This window comes from Equus asinus, chromosome 10, assembly GCF_041296235.1.
Source record: "Equus asinus isolate D_3611 breed Donkey chromosome 10, EquAss-T2T_v2, whole genome shotgun sequence".
NCBI lineage: Eukaryota > Metazoa > Chordata > Mammalia > Perissodactyla > Equidae > Equus > Equus asinus.
Genome location: NC_091799.1, coordinates 53,819,410 through 53,840,695, shown reverse-complemented (window position 1 = coordinate 53,840,695; position 21,286 = coordinate 53,819,410). Strand labels below are relative to the sequence as shown.

Genomic DNA, 21,286 nt, shown 5'->3' with positions numbered 1-21,286 from the left:
CGGAGGACCCACAGAGAGACTCAAGGAGAGACGAGAACACGCAGAACCGGAAGGGAACCTGCGTAGAGGCTGCTCTCAGTCCCCGCACTCGGGGAGCTCTGGGGGCAGGGAACCCCCGCTCGGCTCAGGCCCTTTAAAGCTCCCCCAGCCTGCGGCGCCCCCGCCCCATCAGGCGTCCCGGGCTCCGCCCACCCGCCGCGCGTCAGCGCCGCGTCAGGAGCTGTCCGCACCCCCGGTGCTGAACCAAGATGGCCGGCGGCGGAGGCCGGGCCCCGGCGTGAGCCGAGCGCGTGCTGCAGCTCCGGCCACGACCCAGCCCAGTGCCCACTGAGCCCGACCCGACAAAGCCGGCCCGCCGGCGACTCCGGAGACATGTCTCTACTTTGCGTTGGAGGTAGGAGGCGAGGTTGCGGGGCGGGGAACCCGTGTGGATCCGGACTGGGCTCGGGGTCCGTGTGTATGCGGCTGGGCTCCTGAGGGGGTGACCCGAGCACACGCGGCTGGACATTTGAGGAGGTAGACCTTGTAGACGCGTCAGAGCGCCTGAGGGGGTGATCCGTGTAGTCGCAGCTGGGCTTTCAGGGGGTCCCGGTGGCCGGTGCTGGGGGTCGTGTGGACATGGCAGAACGCGGAGGCCCATGTGCACGCCAGGAGGCATTTGGGGCTCTATCTGGAAACGATCTAGACTGGGACATATGTGTAGACCGAGTTATTAGGGGGTCCGTGTGGAAGCGGCTGGTCTGGGTAGTTCGAATGAATCCTACAAGGTACTTGGAAGGAGTCCTGTGCTGTGGCTGGGCTGCGGGTCCCCTCGGACGCGGACTGGGCGTAGAATTCAAGGAGGAGTGCAGGCGGAGGGGTCTCCAAACCCCGAGCGTGTCAGATTTGGGTAAGGGGGCCTGGCCATCTGCACAGCGCGAGCTCTGGGAATCCCCCAGACCTGGGCGTGGAGATGACTGCGAAGGGGCTGAGGAGACCCTCCCTACGTCCTGAGCGGGCTGCGACTGGGGGTTTGGGGGCGAACCTCCTGTTAACTCTTTGACTTCCCCAGTGGGGACCGGGGGACCCGCCTGTGGGCCTCCCCCTCCCCTCCCCCTCCAGCGCTCCAGAACGCGATTCCGGCCTTCTCCGCGGGGAGCCGACCCCTTGGCCGTGCAGTGCCCCCCTGCACTCTCCCGGGCCATCCTCACCTCACCCACTTTGCGCTGAAGGGAGGGAGGAAGAGGTGGGGTGGAGCTATTTTGGGGCCAGAACGCCATCTGCACCGAGGCCCACGCCCAGGCCCACGCTCTGCGTTGGGGTTGGAGGAGGGAGAGAGACTCTGGAGGGGCATGACCATTCCTCCCCAACCTCTGAGGCGGGGATGGGTGAGAAGCCAGCGCACCAGGACCCGGGCGTCCCGGGCACTCCTGCCGAGAACGCGGGCGCCGGGAGGCCTTGGGCGGCAGGGGTGGTGGCGAAAAGATATTCAAGGCTTGTAATCATCTCAGCCTTGGGTTTTAAGGACTGAGGTCCGCTCCTCGCACTCCTGCTCCCTCCAAGAAGGCTGGGGTGGGGGAACAGGTGTGTCGGCCAAGCCTGAGATTTCAGGCTTCCGGACGCCTTAGCCAACGGGCAGCGTACTGTGGGTGTGTGGGTGCGTATGAGTGTGTGTGTGAGAGAAAGCTGAACCCCGGCCTCCGCCTGGACCCGGGTGGGCAGGCCCAGCAGCCGGGCACCGCCCCCGCCGCCCCTCCTCCTCCTTCCCCTCCCCCTCTGCCGCTCCATTCACAAACCCAGCCCCGCCCGCCGGCTCCCCGCCGCCGCGGCTTCCCCTGGGCGGATCGCGCCTGGCTGGGCCGGCGTGGACGCGGGTGTTCTTAAAGGGATAGGGGCCTCCTTTCCCTGAGCTCATTCCCCACGGGTGGGGAGAAGGGCCGGAAAAATCAAAAGTCAGTTCATTCAGTCCCTGGCCTCTGGAGTTAGGGGAGGTGGAGGGGCCTCCCATGCTACCCCCACAGACTAGGCCTAAGGGGAGGGGGAGGTGAACGTCCAAGCCCCCTCTTGGCTTCTCCCTCTCCTCTACGCTGCCCAGCACCCTGGGCGGGGGCATGGAACAGGGGGCCAGCGGGGGTGTTCCTGGCTGACAGCTCCACCCCACCCCGCCTCACTCTGCCTCACACCCTCTGAGTTGGGTTCCTCGGGAAGGTTTGCCCAGTGGTGGGGAGGGGGGGAATCTCACCCTTAACTCTGACGCATCAGGAGGCTGGGCTGGGGGGGGTGTGGTGTGAAGGGAGGGCAGGAAGAAGGGTGAGGCTTCCAGAAACAGGCCTAGGGGAAGAATTGTTTTGGATGATTCTGTGGAACTTACAGGCAGGGAGTCCCCAGCAGAGTGGAGGGGTCGCTGGGAGGGGCGAAGCTGAGGGTGAGGGAGAGAGGTACAGGGCTGGGAGAGGCTGAGGGGGAAGCGCTGGGAGGGATGGGGATGATGCCCAGAGTGGAGAACTGGAGGGGAGAGGGGGCAGAGCAGCAGTGGAGCTAGGCTGAGAGGGCTTTCCATGGATCTGAGCCCATCCTTGGGGTTGAAGAAATACCTGCTGCCCCAACTGGGGGCCCACCCACGTTTGCCTGTCCCTGCACACATGTGGGCTGGCACGTTCATACCCAGACTCACCCTCTGTGGACAGAAATGCTTAGGATCCACCGAGGTCTATGAAGACCAGGTGCCTGTGACTGCACACACATGGACACATGTGCACTTTCCCATGCCTGTGGGAACGCACACACATACATGTATACAGGACACAGTCTGCTGCCACAGACATGGCTCCTGCCATACAAGCGTGCCTGTCTGCACGTGCACACACACAGATGTAACCACATGTGTTTGATGTGTGTTCACAATATCCGTGTCACATAAAGATCTGCTCATGCCCTAACTTGCAGGCATGTACCCATATATGCCTGTTAGGACTCCAAATCCCAATAAATACACATGTGTACACATAAGTGCATGCCAAGCCATGTGTATGCACTTGACAACACTTGCCTGGACATTCAAAGTAGCCCCTAACAGGGGCTAGTAACGGGCGAATGATGTTGCATACAGCCACATGTTAATGGATATAGTTTCACATGAGTGTTACATGTATGCAAGTAAACAAATACACATGCTGTACAACTGCAAAACACACACGCACACACACACATCCCAATATGTGTTTCTACTTAACACATCACCTGCAAGCCCACACATACCTAAGCTCACACATGCCAGCATTTGCCACCTACAGTCACAGCCCACTCCCCAGCACACACATGCAGAGCCTCCTCGCACTCAGATGCTACTCATGAGCACATGTCCCTCCACACATGTACACACACACCCATGCACACACCCACGCACACACCCACGCACACACCCCTGCCTGCCCTGGTAAGAGGGACAAATACACATGCAAGCACACACAAATGCAAGCTCTTGCAGGCATGGCCTGCACCAAGACATAGGAGACCACCCTGTACAGGCCTTCTCTCTTCCCCCTCTCATTTCTTCATATCTGTGGAGTCCCATTGCTCCCCCTATCCACTTGCTAGGTCTTGGCAGAGTTCTGAGGCTGCACATGCCAAGCACCACCTGGTTCCTTCATGAATTCAATCATATATTTACTCAGTAAGTATTCATTGAGCATCAACTATGTGCCAGGTTCTGTTCTTGTCTCTGGGAACCCAGCCCCAATCCTGGGCTCATGCTGGTGGGGACAGAGCCAGAGAGACAGGGAAAGGCTGAGGGAGCCAGGGATGGGGGCTTGCAGGCTCTCCTTCTCTGGGAAGCCAGCCCTGTCCTCACCCCTACTTGTCTGAGTCTCAGAAAGTGAGGGGAGCTAAGCAGAAGGGAGATGGTTGTCCAGGTAGAGAGAACAGTATGTGCAAAATCGCGGTGGTGCGGATTCAGTTCTAGACCTTTCTATGTGCCTCACAGCATTTTGCCAGGTCACTCAATGTTTTAAAGGTCCCATAAATATTTGATACATGAATATTGCATACAACTTAGCGAATGCTTGTGAGGGTGAGTTTCTCTCACAACTAATAATAATATCAACAATAAGCCCCATTTATCTATCATTCTACAGGCAGTGTTGAGAACTTTTATGCTCATTGCTCTCTTTAATTCTCACAGCAACCCATTTTACAAATGGAAAAACTGAGGCTCAGAGAGGTTCAACAACTTTCCTGGTGCTGCAGAGCCAGAGATGTAGCAGTCTGACTCCACAACCTACTGGGAGTGGGGAGGGGGAGTGAAAGTTCAACCACCTCTCAGCCTCCAGGACCTGGGAGACACCAAAGTCCCTTCCAGGGGATGAGAATCTGTCCTAGGATCACCTTCCTTTATCCACTCAGTAAACAAACATGTCATGATCTTTCCATTCATCGTGGCTGTTCCCCTGTCCTGACCGCCCCACTCTGATACCGCCCAGTCAGTGGGCTGTACATCCAGGTCTTTGCTCTCACCATCCTCGTAGGATGCCCTCCAGGGTTGGCTATGATTCATTTCAGGGCTGCAATCTTAGCTGCTTCCATAGCATAGATCCCACTTTCCTCCCGCATACAGTGGAGTTCTTCTGTGAGGTGCCAACTGGGACATCCTGAGTCCAGCAGATCTGGATTTGAACCCCTAATTCCACCACTTCCGGGCAAGTCCCATACTCTTCATTCCTCGATGTGCCCATCTGTAGAATGGGCATACTAATAGCGCTCACTGCCTAGGTTTACTGGAACACTCCAGTGAGGTGAGGCACACAGAGCTGTTGGCACAATGCCTGTTCTGTGGAAAAGTTCAATAACTGTGAGCCGAAGACAGGAAAAATCAATGATGATGTTTTTATTAATGGGGACTAAAAGCTTTCTGGAAGGAGGTCCGTGGGTGTAGGACATTTCCTGAGAGCTCACAGCGTTCTCAAGTCTGAGGAGGGCTCGGTAGTACACCGGGGAAGGAGGGGCGGAGGGGGAGCGCAAAAGAGGTGCCAAGTTCGTTGGAGGTACCCAGGCAGGGATGGCGAGTTCAGCACCGCGGAGAGAGCAGGGAGACGGCGAGTTCAGCACCATGGACAGTGCCTTCACCTCGGGGCCGCGTCTCAGGGCAGGGCTGATGCAGGAGGACATGACGTCATTCCTTCATTGAACACTGTTTAATGAGCACTTACTATGAGCTAGGCCTAGTTCTAAGTAGTACTTGGTAAACAACAGAGACAGAAATCCCTGTCAAGATTCTTGATGTGTTTGTTTTTTTCACCAAAGGCTTCAGTCGGGGTCTGGCTCATTCTGTCCATGGATGGTGAGAGTCCTCTCTCAGATGCAAAGCCAGCGGGGCCAATGTCCTTATCACAAACCGCATGTCCACCATCGGCATCACATATGAAACTACCAAACATCCTAGAATCTATGTCTGAATTCCCCATGCTTCCCTTCCCCGCTCCCCCTTCTAGTGTCTTCTGACACCCGGTAAGCATGTCCTGCAGGGGGCTTTCCGACTGCTTCCCTTGTTGTCTGGAATCCTCTACTGCCCCATCGCCCCCCACCCCAGGCCCGGCAGGTCATGGACCAGGTGCTCCCAGACTGGAGCCAACCTCAATTAGAATCCAGGCCCGCCAGGCCAGGGGCACACTTAAAACCCACCAAATAATTAAAATAGTCGTGATACTAGTCGTGTTAATAGTAATAAAAATTGTAGTAATGATAGTATAATAATAGAAGATACTAATAATGAGAAGAAGAAGGGGGAGAGGGAGGAAGAGAAAGGAAGAAGAGGGGAGGAGGAGAAGGAAGTGAGACCGGCCAGCCCCACCTGGCCCCATTGCTCAGATGCAGAAACTGAGGCCCAGAGCTTGGCAGCGCCTGAGTCTCTGCTCCCGCCTCCGCCGGTTCTGCCCTTGCCAGCATCTGCATCTGCCTGTGCAACCCCATTAATCAGTCAGCGCTGACCGGGGGCGGGGGTGGGGGTGCGGGTGGGGGCTGGGGACCGCGGAGGCCGTGCAGGCGGCTGACCGGGCGTGACGCGGCGTCTCCTGTAGCCCGTCAGAGGAGCCGGCGGTGAGCACCTCCTCCCGCCGCCACTCCCCGCTGTCGCGTCGCCCACGCCCTCCGCGCCCGCTTTATAAATAGTCTCGTTATAAATAGCCTCGTGCGTGTGACCAGGAGCTCGCCGGGAGGGGTGGCGCTTCCGCCCCGGTGACCCCGATACTGCAACCGCCGTGAGCAGGGGAAGGTGGCGGGGAGGAGATGTGATGACGAAGGCAGTGAAGGGACAATGACAAGGGTTCCATTTACTGGCGAGGAAGAGGCGGGGAGACTATGTTCCTTCTCTGAGTTCTTTCCCACTGGCCCCTCTCTGACCCCCCTCCTTCCTCCAAGCCCTTCCCTCCCCTGAGCCCACCCGCCTGATGGGGCGCATGACTGGGCGCCTGACTGTGCGTGGCTCCCTTCTTGAGTCCCCCTCTGCCCCGCCCCTGCCCCTGCAGCCCCCTCCACTCTCAGAGCGCCCTTCTCTTAGCCTCACCCCTCCTCTCCGATGCCCATACCCCACGATGAGCCCCCTACCCTTGAGACCTCCTCCCCACTCTGAGCCCCTTTCCCTGATTCCCCACTCCCCTCTGAGCCCTCCTCCCTCTGAGGCCCTGATAATGAACATGCCTTGTTGTCCTCAGCCTGGGCTCCCTGAAGGGGCCTGGGGGCCTGAGCCTGGCCTCAGCTGTCAGAGCTGCTGCCCTCCAGCGATCTCCCACTGCCGGTCGGCCCCAACTGAGCCCATTACCTTCTGTCCCACAGAGGCTTGGAGAGAAGGAAAGGGGGTAGACCGAGGGAGTGGGGACCAGAGAGGCAGAGACAGAGGGAGAAGGAGAGGAGGAGAAGCAGAAAGACAATGACAGAGGAAGAGAGAAAGAACTGCAGGAGGGAGACAGGGAGAGATCCTCCCCCCAGAGGAGAGGATGGAGAACAGACCTTGGTCAACTGGCCTCCCCTCTGAGCCCTGTCCCTTGTCTGTAAAAAGGGGGCACAAAGCAGGAGCTGCAGGGTGGGGCCCACTCCTCGGATCCCCCCTGGGCCTGGCACTCCCTCCCCACTCCCCGGGCTGGTCCCCTAACTGTTCTCTCTCCATTCTGCCTCTCCTCTCCACGGCATCACCCCTGCCTGGCCTCCCTACTGGAATCTATGTGTCTCTCTCCTCTGTCTCTGTGTCTTTGACTTTCATGTCTTGTTATCCACGCCCCTCTTCCTCCCTGCTTTCCTTTCTCCCCACGTTGGTCCCTCTGTGTGTGTGCCTTTCGGCTACTGTCTGTGTCTCTCCCCAGGAGGGAGGCCTGGAGCTCCTGCTGGGCACAGTCCTAAGTGCTCTGAGTCTCCCTCAGGGGTGAGGGGCCGGCGGGTGAGCTCCCTGTGCACTGGGTGGGGCTGAGGGTATGAGAAGAGGCCAGTGGGATGGGGGCTGAGCATCCATCAAGAGAGGGGCTTTTGCACAGGTGGTCATGTACCTGGAGTGGGAAGGTGAAGAAGGTAGCACATGGTGACAGATTTTGGGTGTAGGGGAAAGAAACAGAAGGAGGGGGAGAGAGAGAGAAGGCCAGATCAAGAAAAATGGGGAGAGAGAAGAGACAGACATGGAGTAAAACAGAGATGGAAGCCCAGAGAGGGCGTTTCACTGGCCCAGGGTCACACAGCACAGTAAGCTGAACCCAGCTCCACCTGACTCCATGTTGAACCCGTGCTCACCTCCCCAGTGCCCAGCCAAGGGGTCCATCTGCGATCTACTTCCCAAATCCAAACCCAGGTGTGATGGGTGCGATGCTCAATCAACTCACATTTAAAGCCCGAGTCTTTTTTGTGGGGAGGTTGGTGTTGGCATCAGAAGGTGCTTGTTCCATCTCCCGCTCTGCAACTGTGGGGAGCTCACTCAGTGCTTCTGGGCGTCAACCCCCCAAACACACACACACCCACACACCACCTGTCTGTGCTGGGAACAAACAGTGTTTACTGACAAGTGTTTAGAGTCACTCCACTCCCCTGCCCGTGATGGGAATTCTCTTCATCAGCTCCATTCAGGCAATTTGCAAGACAGGAAGTCTCGAGTGATGGAGACAGGGATACCTAATGAGATGGGAGGCCACAGCATTTGCCCAGAAAAAGGCTAAACTTGACTCTCAAAAGAGAAGAAAGAACAGAAATACAATTCTGTTCCTCGGAATTTATCCTTAAATTTACTGGCACACACTGTGTGAGACGTACTGAGAAACAAATGTTCTACGGAGGGTTCAGGATGCTTCCATTTGTGTAGGAAATGAAACCGTGCACCGCGCACAGGCCTGCCAAGGCGCACTCTGCAGGGCCCCGGGGAGCGGGCCGTGGGGGCTGCCCTGGGGTGGGGGGGTGGGGGAGACTGGGCTCTGGGGTGGAAAGAGCCTCTTCTCATGCATGGTATCATCTTTTGGCTGCTTTGGGTTTTGTAAAATGTGCGTTTATTGCCTTTGCAAATGTAAATATTCTTTTGAAAAGGAAAAAGGGAAAGAAATTCAGAGAGCAGGAGAGAGAGTTGTGTGGGGAGCAGGTTTTGGGGGGCGGAGAGAGAATGGTGGAGACAGATGTTGCGGGCAGCTGCCGGGTGCCAGGGGCGTTGACAGTGAAGGTTGAATGTCCTGTGGGAAGAGCCGGAGGGGAATTTCTTTGACTCACTTGGGACTGTGGGGTCCTGTCAAATCTGAAGAGCCTGGACCGCACGAGGCCCTGACATATGTTCCAGTTGCCCTTCTCACAGGCGCCTGGGCTGGACAAGCTCCAACCACCCCTGGCCGGTTCTGGGATGTCTCTAGGTGTGTTGTGGAGCCAGCTCTGTGGGTTGTTCTGTTCCACCTCACCCAGTCTCCTTTAAATATTGGACCCCAACTCTGGGAGCATTTATTAGGACAGAATGAGCTAGACAGTTCGAGAATTCTCACTGGCTTGACAAGGGAGAAGGACAGTTCTCTTCTCTGCTTTCCTCTCCTCCTCCCCAACTCCCCTCCTCCCTCTGCGCAATCCCGGAGGCCTTCCTGTGAGAGGCCTCTCCTGCCACCTGCCCAGCTCCTTCTTTTGAATCTCGGTCAGTTGCAAGTAAAGGCACAGCTGGGGGTGGGTGGGGGAGCCTGGAGGGGTGTATGGTGGAGAAGGGGGAGGGGCAGGGACTGCTCCCAGGGTCCAAGTTCCCTCCTGCCTCTACGTCTGCCTGCGCTCTGATGCTCCTCTCTCTCCCTCTCACCCCTGCCTCCTTCCTCCTTCCTCTCCTTGTCTCTGTGTCTCTGTGTCTGATTTTCTTGTCTTTCTCTTGCTTTTTTTCCCGTTTGGTCTCTGTCTATCTCTTTTGCTCTCTGTCTTTGCCTCTCTTCTCTCTGCCTCTTTCTTTCTGTGTCTCTCTCCTCTCTGTCTCTCCCATTATGTCTCTTTTTCGGTGCATCTCTCTGTGTCTCTGTCTTTCTCCTCCCTGCCTCTCCCCCCCCCCCCCGTCTCCCTTCCCTGTCCCTGTCTCTCTCCACAGTCAAAAAAGCCAAGTTTGATGGTGCCCAAGGTAAGTGATCTCTATTCCTGCCCTGTCCTGCTGTCTGTCTGTCCGTCTCTTGGAGAGACCGGGGAGGGGCCCTGAGCCAGAGAAGTGGCTCTACACCTGCTGACATCGCAGAGCGTGTCAGACTCGGCCTGGGGTCCCAGCGGAGGTGGGCTCACCCTGAGCCAGTGGCCCTTCCTGGGACCCTGAGGGACAAGGTGGAGACCCTTAGATGAGGCTGTAGGTGGGAAAGCTGAGGCTCAGGGAGATGAAGAGAGGTTCTTATACCCAATTTTGTTCCCCTGTCTGGGGCCTCGCTCTTCCCAGTTGAAAACTAAGGCTACTGGACATGGTCATTTTTAAGCAGCAGGATCAGGCACCCCAAGTTCCAGACCCCTGGCGCCCAGGCCCCTCCCTTGTGCTCTGGGGCGGGGGTGGGGTGTGCGCTGGGGGCTGGCCTGCGGGGGGGCACAGACGCAGCACCGTATGTTGGGCCTGGGGCGGCCCCTAGGGGATCCTAGCGGGTTGTCCAGAGCTCGGGAATGTGCACGGGGGTCCCTGAGCTCCTGTGCTGACCTCTGCTCTCACCACCGCAGAGAAATTCAACACGTATGTGACGCTGAAGGTGCAGAATGTCAAGAGCACGACCATCGCCGTGCGGGGCAGCCAGCCCAGCTGGGAGCAAGACTTCATGTTGTGAGTCTGCAGTGACCACCGGCACAGCCCCGCCCCTGCTGGTCCACAGAGCACAGCCCGACACCCAGTGTCGTCTGGGACTCCCCTCCCTCCTCCCTTGGCCCCATGTCCAGCCATTAGCTTTGCCTCCAAAGCACTTCTCGAGTCCAGCCACTTCCCTTTATCTCAAGGCCACCAGCCAAGCCCCTGCTGCCCGTCAGCCTCCGCCCTGGCCTCCTGCTGCCACCTGCCTCCCACAATCTGTCCTCCTTCAGGCAGCCAGGGGGATATTTTTAAAACTGCAAATCACATCCTGTCACTCTCCAAACTTGCCCATGGCTCGTGGCTTGTCGGCCTCAGAACAAAACCCACACTCCTCCCGCAGCCACCCCTCCCCAGGCCCAGCCTGTGACTTCCCGCCAGCATCTCCCTCCATCTCCCCAGTTCACCTGCCCCAGCCACACCCCGTCTGCACCAGTCCTCCCACAGGTCCAGCTGATTCCTGCCCCAGGGCCTTTGTACTTGTTCCTCTCTCTCCCTCCTTACCCCTCCCAGCTGACTTTTTTTCTACTTTTTTTTTTTGAGGAAGATTAGCCCTGAGCTAACATCTGCCATCAATCCTCCTCTTTTTGCTGAGGAAGATTGTCCAGCTGGCTTGTTTTTGTCCTTCGGGTCTCAGCTGTGTCACCTCCTCAGGAGAGCTCTCCCTGACCAGCCCCTGCAAACTGCAATTGAAGAGTAATTTCAGACCTTGCCACCAACTGTTATTTTAGTCACTTGTGTGATTTTTTGACGCATTTCTGGCTCCTGCCCCCCAGACTGTGAGCTTCAGGAGGGTAGGGCCCAGTTGGTCTCTGTCCCCACTGTGACCTCTATGCCAAGCACGCGGCCTGGCACACAGTCGGTGCTCAATAAATATTTGCCTAATTACTCAATGAATTCATGACCTGGACCCTCCCTTCAACCTGGAGCCACCCCGGGCCTCATGCTCTGTCCCACCTGCTCTGCTGACGGTCACCAGCACGTGCCACACCCTCTTCTGAGGCCAAGATTAAACTGATTTTGCCCGTAGCCCCAGCAGGAGGGAGCTATCGTAACCCTCATCTTACAGATGAGGACGCAGCCAGAGAGGCACAGCCACTGCTCACTGCCACACAGCCTGCATCTGGCAGAGCTAGGGTTTGGACCCAGCCAGCCCTCAGCCCCTATGCAGAGCGTGGCTGGGCACTGTCAGTGGTAGAGGCCATGAGAGGGCCCAGAGTTGGGGTCCTGGAGCAGAGGGGCATTGGGGCAAGGATGGAAGGTGTGGCCCTCTGACTCCAGGGGAGACGTGAAGGGGGAGGCGTCGGGTGGTCCCCAATTCCCTGAGAGCCAGTTCCTGAATGGCCAGGTCACAGTCAACAGATATATTCAGGGAGAACAGTCCTTAAGGTAAATCTTTGGTAAATTGGTGAATTCAGTGAATTGGACATTCACCGAGGTTTTCCCCCAAATCTGCATATTTCTGGGTGGGGCCGCAGGGACAGTGCTTAGAGGTGAGATCGTTCCCATGCTCAGGGGTGTCCCCACGTGATTGGAGAGGGGTGACATGCAAGTGCTCTTGTCCTGCCATCACAGGGGGCCATGGCAGCTGCGGGCGCCGCCTTGCTCAGCCAGCATTCTCGGGTCTGAGGGCTCGAGGAAGGGCCAGGAGAGTCGGGATGCGGGAGATGTGTGCTATCTGTCTCCCTTCTTCCCTCCCAGCTTGGAATCCTGCCTCTGCTGTGATGCCTGAGCATGTAACTTAGTCCTCTGGCCTCAGTTTCCCCTTTGTGAAACAAGAGCCTCTGTATTTCCAGTCTGGGACTCAGCCAGCCCTGGGTTTGATTCCCGTTGGCCGTGTGTCCTCATGTGAGTGAACCGATTTCCTGAGTCTTCCTTCCCTCACTGCTGCCCCTTCGTGCCCGTGCCCGTCCCCTCTCTCCACAGCGAGATCAACCGCCTAGATTTGGGACTGACGGTGGAAGTGTGGAACAAGGGTCTCATCTGGGACACGATGGTGGGCACCGTGTGGATCCCCTTGCGGACGATCCGCCAGTCCAATGAAGTGAGTGGTGGACTGCAGACTGGGGAGGAGTGCCTGGGAGGGGCCCAGAGGCCAGTGCCCTAAACAAGATAGACACTTATCTGCATCCCCTGACAATGTTTGGGTAGATATCTGGGGCTGTGGTGGCGGCTCCAGAGTCAGCAGAGTCTACACACCTTCCATCTTGTTGCTCTGCCTTTCTCTCCTTGTGGCATTCACCTCATGGCCCAGGATGGTTGCTGGGGATCACCACTACATCTGCATTCCCATCAGGGGAGGGAAAGGTGGCAAGGGAGGGGTTTCACCCTCCCAGTTAAGGGCCCAACCTGGAAGCTGCTCATGGTACGTCATTCACATCCCATTGGCCAGAACTTAGTCATGTGGCCCCACCTAGCTGCAAGGGAATGTGGGAAATGTAGTCTTAAGCTGCACAGCCCTGGGCCCAGCTAAAAATGTATTCCTATGAAAGAGAAGGGAGGTTGTGGGCAGTTAGCACTGTGTGTGGGCAGAAGGCTGCCCCGCCCCGAGGGTCCCAGACAGTAACCTCGGCCTCCTCCCTGGCCTCCTTCTCACCTGCTCTGTGCTGATTCCAGCAGGGTCTGACTACCCCAGGGCCCTTTCCTGCCCTCCCTGCCCATCTCCCTTGGGAGGCCTTCTTGATGGCACCTGCCCACGTTGCCAGCCTTATCCCCACCCACACCCACCCTCAACCTCCATCCCTTACAGGCCCCAAAGATGACCTCTGACCCTTCGCATGTGCTGTCCTCTGGGCTACAGGTGTCCCTTTCATCACCCTCTAAGCCAGGTTCCCCTGCCCTCCCCTCCTTCCTCCAGGAAGCCCTTCCTCACCTCCCACTGGCTTCCTCAGCCCCTCTCCCTCCCTCTGGCCATGCCCTGACCCCTCGGGGCTGGGGGTGTCTGTGTCAGGCTCTGTCTCAGGGTCTTGGAGGTCCTGACATTGCCCAGCAGGGACCAGGCAGAGAGGATTTATCCTTGAATGAATGAATGAATGAATGGAGAGGGAGGAAATGGGGGCAATAGTCCAGGCAAGTGAATCCAAAAGGAGGCTTTGAGGATGACCCAGAAGTTCCTTAGTGGCTCCTCCAAGTGGGAGGGAGGCTGAGTCACCCGGGGCAGCAGTGACCCATGCAGGGGACCCTGGACTACTACCCTCACCCCTGCTGGCCTCTCTCTGGGGCCGCAGAAAGCAGATGCTGCAGAACATCATTCTCATCTGAGAGATGAAGAAACTGAGGTTCAGAGTGAGCCCCATCTGCTCAAGGGCTCATATCCCTGAATCAAGGGGGACTGGTCCATTCACTTGGGGGGTTTCCTCCCTGGGTAGTGAGAGCATCAGGGTTTTAGCTGAAGCTAGGGCCACTTAACACCTCATCAGGGATGAGAGTGGCTGTGTAAGGCTGTGACCGCCCCTGCCTGACCCCGCGGGACCCTTTCTCTGGGTCCCTGCCTCTGAGTTCCCTGGACCCACCACGTCGCCCTGGACTGGGGCCTTCCCTCTGAGTCTCAGTTTCCTCATCTGTAAAGTGGGGACGTGGCCCTTGCTCTTGGGGTGGGGGTGAGATGGGGTGAGGGAGGCACCTCGTGTGAGAGTAGGGGGCCTGCTGGCTGGCATGCAGCAGATCCCTGGTCCAGCTCGCCTCACCTAGGACCTGCCCCTGTCACCCCACCCCACACTCACCCCAGGAGGGCCCTGGAGAGTGGCTGACGCTGGACTCTCAGGTCATCATGGCGGACAGTGAGATCTGCGGCACCAAGGACCCCACCTTCCACCGCATCCTCCTTGACACCCGCTTCGAGCTCCCCTTAGGTAAGGGGGGGCGCAGGACGCCCTCCAAGTCCCAGGAGAGTGGCTAGGCTTGAGTGGGTCCAGATGACGCTCCCTGCCCAGGATGAGGTGTCCTCTCCCCAGAGGAGTTTCCAGGAGGCAGCGAGTCAGCAGACACGCGCCTGCCATATGCAGAGCACGCCCGGCTCCTGCGGTGCCAACGGGCAGCAGATGCCGCTCGGCAGGCAGGGCTCAGGTCTGAGCTGTCCTGGCTGGTCCTCGGTGAGGTCTTAGGCTGCGGGGGTGAGCTGGGGACAGGAGGAGAGACAGAGAGACAGAGACAGGCAGAGAAGCCGAGAGAGCCCTGTAGAGACAACAGAGGAGGAGACACGGGAGGCCTCCCTTCCTTCCCGGAAGCAGCTCGCTTCTCTCCACGTCAGCCTTCTGACAACTCATGGCTCCCCGGCCTTGGGACGCCAGGATGCATGCACTTGCCCGTCCTCTGCCGTCCCCAAGGCGGCTCTGGAGTGGGGGCAGTTGGGGCGCCCCTGGTCCTGCCCTGTCCCCCACCACGGCGCCCAGCCTGTGGGCCTGCGGGATGCACTGGGTGGAGGCAGAGGGCAGGCTCCCAGCCGGGGCTGTGCTTCCAGACATTCCTGAGGAGGAGGCGCGCTACTGGGCCAAGAAGTTGGAGCAGCTGAACGCCCTGCGGGACCAGGACGAGGTGGGCGTGGGGGACTTTGCTCCTGTGTCTGTCTCTCCGTGTCTCCCCGTGTCCTCTGCTCTGCTTTTCTCTCTGCCTGTCTTCCCTTCTGTCTGTGTCTCTAACTCTTTGTAACCTGACTACATCAGCAACCCATGTGGTCCAGTCTCAAACCACGATGTCACCAAGGAACAGACAGTCCCTCAACGATGTAATGATTTCAGTCGACTCAAGTCCTGCGTTTGCCAAAATCCCCTCCAGGGGAGGCAGGGCCTGGGCAGGCCTCACACCCCTCCACTCCTCGAGTCACACCTTCAGACCTTTGGGAGAGCTCTCCTCCCCCAGCAGCTCGAGCCCCTCACCTCTGCTTTTGGCTGCCTCCCCCTTCTTCTCGGGTTGGGCTGACACAGTGCAAAGGCCCCGTGTGGCCCAGCAGGCTGTCTGCAGGGGGCCGGGAGGAAACAGCAGGCTAGCCGAGGCGGCTCTGGGGGCAGCACCCACACGATGATGACTGCTGGCCGACCTCACCCGCCATCGTCTTCTCCCTTCAGCCCCCTGCCCTCAGCTGCCTCTCTCCTCTCTGCTTCTTTCCCTCATCTGTGCCTCTTTTTCCTTTTTCTGTCTCTGTTTCTCACTGTTTGCATGTCTGTGTCTCCCTCTGTCTTCCTCTTTCTCTGGGGACGCCTGCATCCTTCTTCTCCAGAGGGAGGGGATTGGGGAGGAGGAGGGACTCAGGAGGGGGCAGAGCAGAGGACCGTGCTGGTCCCCTGGCGTCTGGCCTCCCCTGAGAGGAGCCTCCCTCCCTCCCTCCTCCTCAGTATTCGTTCCAAGACGAACAAGACAAGCCTCTCCCCGTGCCCAGCAACCAGTGCTGTAAGTACCGCTCAATCCTGCCCTGGGCATCGGCTGACCCGCTCCCTTCCCCGACACCATGCCTGTCCTGTCCCACAGGTCACTGCCCTCCAGGCACATGGGGCCCACGAGTGCACAGCATCTGCTCACGGTGGGGTGGAAAGAAGAAGAGATGGGGGACTTGGGGTTGAGTCCTGCCGTGCTGTGTGGCCCCAGGCATGCGGGGGCCCTCTCGGATGCTTAGAGCCCCTCTCTTTGGAATGGGGCGGCTGACAGCCCCTGCTCTCAGGGGCCCGGGCCGTCTGGAGGCTGGGAAAACACTTCACAGAGTCCTCAGCTCCTGTAAGAGGGCCTGCAGGAGACACACTTTCCTGGGGCCGACACAGACCCCCAAGCAGCCCAGAGGCCGATGGCACAGATGACACCGGCAGGCAGTGCCACCGGCTCCCGGGCCATAGGCGCCCGCGCGATGGACGAAGGCTGTTCAGTCCACCGGCTTTCTTAGATGAAGAAACTGAGGCCCAAGAGGAGAAGCGGCTTGCCCAAGGCCACACCCCGGGCAGGAGGCAGAGCCAAGATTTGCACGCAGGTCTGAGGGACTCCGAGCTGGTTTCTCTCCCCACTGCACCACCTCTAGTAATGGCGATGGTGACCATGTTCCTCCGCCTGCCACCCCACCACCCAGCCTGCAGTTTCCCAGAGCACTTCTCCTTGGCCCTGTGGACGCCCAGACGCACCCAGGCCAGGGGAGGCGTCTCTCTTAAAAGCGCCCTCGAGTCCCGCAGAGTGGGGAGGACGTGGCAGGTCACACAGCTCAGGGCCGGACCCCCGCTCAGGACGTGTCGCCCCACCCCAGCCCTTCAGCTCTTTCTCCTCTCCCAGCTGCTGCCCCCTCCTCCTTTCCTCCTCTCGCAGCCTCCCCTGTGCCCGCTGCCCTCCTGCCACATGCCCAGGCCGGTGATGATGGAGCCTGGGTGCAAGCTGGGGGCCGCACTCGGGGACTCAGTTCCTGCACCAACTTGCGATGTGACACTGAGGCAGCCCCCGGCTGCCCCGCCAGGCGAGGGGCCGTCGCTGCCCGGCAGGAGTCACGAGCCCTCCGCAGGGAATGGGGCCGTTGCAGGGCTGCAGTGGGGCAGGGCCAGGCATGTGGGCCAGGAGTGGAAGGCGGAGGACCCGGGCTGGTGGGCTCAGGGCGGGCTGCTCTGATTCGGGAGTGGAGACCCGCCAGCCAGCATTTACCCCAAGTCCTCTAGGGAGATTTCTTCACCCCCCTTTCAAGGAAGAGGCAGCCAAGGGTCAGAGGCATCAGGCTTCTAGTCCACGGTGTTTTTCCAAGATGCCAGTGCTGGGAATGAGAGGCGAAGATGTGGTTCTCTGATGCTCAGAGGCTGTGTGACTTTAGGCTGCTCACTCCACCTCTCTGAGCCCTGTTTCCTCACCTGTAAAATGAACAGAATGATAAAACCCCACCCAACAGGGGTTTCAAAATTTAGAATTTCTGGTTCAGTGTTTCTTTCCTTATCCACGGGTGGGGGAGGGAAGGCGTGGGTAATGCTGACCCCACACTTCAGAACTGGAAAACCCTGCACCTAAATGTCCCATTGTTACTTCCTGGCTGGGCCTGTGGCCTCATGCAAAACAACAGGGCCATTTTGCCTTCCTCCCAAGGTGGCGAAGGCAGACATGACAAATGTCAGCAGTACAGTGACGCCCTGAGAACATGCTCTGGGCACGAGGGGCTTGGGGTCGTGGGGTGGGAGGAGGAGCTGGGGAGAATGAGGGGGATGGGGGAGCCCCCTAGGGTCCCCCCCACTGCCTGCTCTCTTTTATTGTCTCTGCCCCTTCTCTTTTTAGGCAACTGGAATTATTTTGGCTGGGGTGAGCAGCAGAGTAAGTACCCACCCGATGTTCTGGGAGGCCATGGGGAAGTGGGTGCCGTGGTGACCCTGAGGCCCCGCCCCGCCGTGCAGGGGAGCAGGGAGCCTGCGGCTGGCACATGCTGCCCAGAGGACTGGCAGGACCCCTGTCGTGCCTTCCTGCCCCCGGCCACTCACATCCGTCCTGGGGGTTCCGCTCTGTCTGGTGGGGGGTGGGTACCACCACTGGGGGGGGGTCAGCTGGGAGGAGTGGGCACTGAGACAGCCCAGCCTCCTCCGCCGGGCTGGTGACCCCCCCCATGTGTAACCTCATCACCTCTCCTAGGGCTCCGTCCTCTTTTGTCTTCCCACCTTCCTCCTCCCCCTGGAAACGGGCCCCAGTGTCACTCAGAGGTGATAGGGCAAGGGTCTCAGAGCAGCTGGGGAGGGACCCCAGGCAGACGTCATTCCTGAGACCTCAGGCCCCCTCACACACGCCCCTTCCTCCAATCTGCCCCCAGGGGACGGGGACAAGCCGGCCCCCATGTTGGATGCCCCTTTTTCTCTCTAAAGAATAGCTCCCTTTCCCGGATGTCCTGCCCCTTCTGGAGAAATCCAGTCCTCTGGTCTGAGCAGGAATCGGCCCCTCCCCTCCCCTCCTCCACCAGCTGGGGCTCCTCCTGCTCACCGGCTCATGGACCAGCTCCCGCTGCCCTCCCTCCAGGACCGGGGAAACTGCTGACAAATACATTCATTGACCCAAAACCGTTTGTCAAAAACAAGTCAGACAGAAACCGCTTGGGCCTGAATAGGTGTTCGGCAGACAAGAAGACTCGCTAACAACCGGTTTGCCACAAACAAACAATACGGTCAGAAACAAAGAGGCTTTTGGTTAAAACCAATTTGGCAAAAGCTGATAATTGGGTCAAGAAGAGCAAAGACGAGTGGGTCCAAAGCAGACCATTCTGTCAACACGACTGGCTGAGAACGACTTCGCCGGGAGCAGCAGTTTGGTCAAAAATTATCTGATAACAAGTAGAGTCTGGAAAAAAGCAAAAAGAATCCAATAGAAAGCAGTTTGTCCCCAAAACAGACAATGTGTCAGAAAATCATGAATTTGGTGAAGGCGCACACAGCCCCGTGCGATTTCATTGGCGACATCGTAGCCCAGTTGAGGGCAGTTTGGTAGAAAGAAGGCCGATTTGGCTAAAGACGATAAAAAGACCGCCACGTGGAAAACGAGTCAGTCAGAGACGCAGTTTGGTGACATTGACCAATAGTCGCGAGTTTCGTGGGGGACGGCCCAGGTGTCAGAGCCGCCGCTTCAGGCCTTCACAGCACCGCAGTGTCGCCCGTTGCCACAAATCTGAGTCGTGGAAATTCGCATCTGCCTGTGACGCCAGCGCCGCCGAGGCGCCCAGGGTATCAGACTGCCGTCGTGCGGGGCAGGGGCCGGCAAAGCTTGTGGTCACAGTGGCCCAAGTCAAACGAGGTGGCGGGAAGCCAGGGCGCCTGGCGGGGCCAGCGCTGCAGGTTGGAGTGAGTCGAACATTGTCCTGAAGGCAAGATGACTGAAGAAATGCATCAAATAGCTTTCTACGTGAAGTGTGAAATTAATTTTTAACAGTTTACCACATTAGAAAAATTTGGACTTATTTTTTGAATAGATAGAAACAGACTCTATTAGCTGAAAAAGGAGAAGGTTAAAACAGTAGAGCAAAAAGAATATGCAAACACCAGAGAAATGAGCAAACATACTTTAAAGGCATAAAAAGGTATAAGCCACCCCCTTGAGGTTTAAAATCACAGCAAGTTAAGCCCGCGGCCGGGCACACCAGGGGCCGGGCACACCAGGGGCCGCCCAACCAGCAGTTAATTTTGTTTAGTTTTGTTTGCAGCCCAAGTGTTGCTTTCTAGATAAAGGGCGTCTCTCCCGTCCCACCACATTAGCATCCTTCAACGCTGTTCTCTTTTTATTAAGAAGGGAAACCTGTTTTCTATTTACTAAGGAAACCAAACCAAGCTAAAACATCTTCTAATTCTTAGTAAACGTTTGGAATTCGGCAAGCCCACTCCATTCCATTTAGCAATAGATTCTGGGTGTGTGGTGGCCTCGTCAGTCTTAGAATCTAATCCTTTGTGAGGGAGATGGCCCCTTGTCACAGCCCCTTCTTCATTCCTGCACTTTGAGTTCAGTTCCGGGGTCTCCATCCTTGGACGTAAGAAATCTCTGAGGGCCAAAGGGTGTTTATACTCCAACTTGTCCTCCCGATCTCCCTCCAGCTTCCCCCAGAGTGTTTGCCTGACTTCTGTTATGGGAAGTTCACTGCCTGATGGAAAAACTCATTTTGTTTTCAGAGAGCCTGAAATTTAGCAAAGTCTGTTGTCACAGTTGAGCTGAAGGACACCCTCCAATTTGTCCCTGTCCACCTCACATTGTAGGACCTACCCTGGACTCCAGACTCTAGATCTAATATGACCCACATGAGGCAAAGCCGGATTATCACCTCCCCTATTCTAAAGCCTATACCTCTCTTAACATGACCCAAGATCCTTCATTCATTCTGGTAAAGATTCCTCTTCTTGGGTTAGCAGCCAGTGAAGACCCCCTAAGTCTGAGAGACTGCATTGGCCTTCATTGTGTGCTCTCTCTCTCTCTTCCCTCCTCATTGTCTCCCCTCACCTCCTCTCTCTTCCAGATGATGACCCTGACAGTGCTGTGGATGATCGGGACAGTGACTACCGCAGCGAGACAAGCAACAGCATCCCGCCACCCTATTACACGACATCCCAGCCCAATGCCTCGGTCCACCAGTATTCTGTCCGCCCACCGCCCCTGGGGTCCCGGGAATCCTACAGTGACTCCATGCACAGTTACGAGGAGTTCTCTGAGCCGCGGGCCCTCAGGTAGCCACCACAGGGCGAGGGATGCTTGTGTGTGCGTGTGCGCGCGTGTGTGTGCCCGTGTCCTGCTCTGGCTCCTGGAGTGAGGGAGGGGGAGTGGAGGGAAGTGGGGCTCAGAAGGCAGCGCCTACGCTTCTTGTAGAAACAGGGCCCTGTCTTTACCCAAATCTTGTGTGAGGACGCCATGAGCTTGACACAAGGGGGTCCGCTTTGGCTGAAGAAAGAGGGGAGTCTGGAGGCCCCTGAGAGGTTCCCCTGAAGTACGGGGGCACCTTGCATTCCCTTTAAGAGCCGCTGGTCCCTGTGTCCTCTCCAATGGGGGCGGGGTGGGGGGGGTGGAGATGAGCGTCAGTGGGGGCTGGGTGTGGGAAGAAAGACTGCCAGCGAGGATGGCCGGCGGTCCCAGGGCGGTCCTGCGCAGCCCTCCTGGTGGCCCTGCCCCTGAGTCCTGACCACAGGCATGGGCTCCATGACTGGGGAGCTGCCCCGCTCGGTCCAGCCACTGTCACCACTCCTCTGAAAGTGGGCCGTCCCTAGACCTGCCCGGGAGCGGGGCCCCTGGCTGGCGTGGGCCATGGCCCTGCCCCGTGCAGCGTGCTGGTCCCTGAGCCCGTGAGGCTGAAACTTGCACCTGCCACCCATCCTCACTGCCTGGACCTCCCCAGTCCTGGTTTCTAAACAGAACAGTGACAAACACGGCACTAAACCGGGTGGGGATTTGTAAAGCGCTTTGAGTGGGGCCTGGAGAGGCCACGTAGTGACTGTTAGGCCAACAGCACAGGTAACAGGACTCAAGCTAACTGGGTGTCCGGCACTGGTCCAGCCCCTTCCCTTCATCATCTCACTTCATCCTCTGGGTGGGAAGGTTAGTGGACCCATTTGACAGATGGGGAAT

General features: G+C 58.0%; 1 protein-coding gene across 9 annotated transcripts in view; it reads left to right on the top strand.

The window, feature by feature from the left end:
• The first annotated feature begins 203 nt into the window (after positions 1-203).
• The window catches only part of UNC13A (unc-13 homolog A), a 62,010-nt gene continuing 40,927 nt past the window's right edge, over positions 204-21,286 (top strand). For 2 of the 9 annotated variants that reach the window (XM_070519412.1, XM_070519413.1), the window contains exons 1-9: positions 207-394; positions 9,542-9,571; positions 10,144-10,243; positions 12,191-12,308; positions 13,992-14,115; positions 14,724-14,797; positions 15,595-15,649; positions 17,486-17,521; positions 20,187-20,394. In XM_070519412.1, coding sequence (XP_070375513.1) covers positions 373-394; positions 9,542-9,571; positions 10,144-10,243; positions 12,191-12,308; positions 13,992-14,115; positions 14,724-14,797; positions 15,595-15,649; positions 17,486-17,521; positions 20,187-20,394 — 767 coding nt within the window. In that variant the 5' untranslated portion in view covers positions 207-372. Of the gene's footprint in view, positions 395-8,547; positions 8,841-9,541; positions 9,572-10,143; positions 10,244-12,190; positions 12,309-13,991; positions 14,116-14,723; positions 14,798-15,594; positions 15,650-17,485; positions 17,522-20,186; positions 20,395-21,286 lie in introns of those variants that run through there. The other 7 variants (XM_070519410.1, XM_070519409.1, XM_070519414.1 and 4 more) reach the window with 7 other exon arrangements.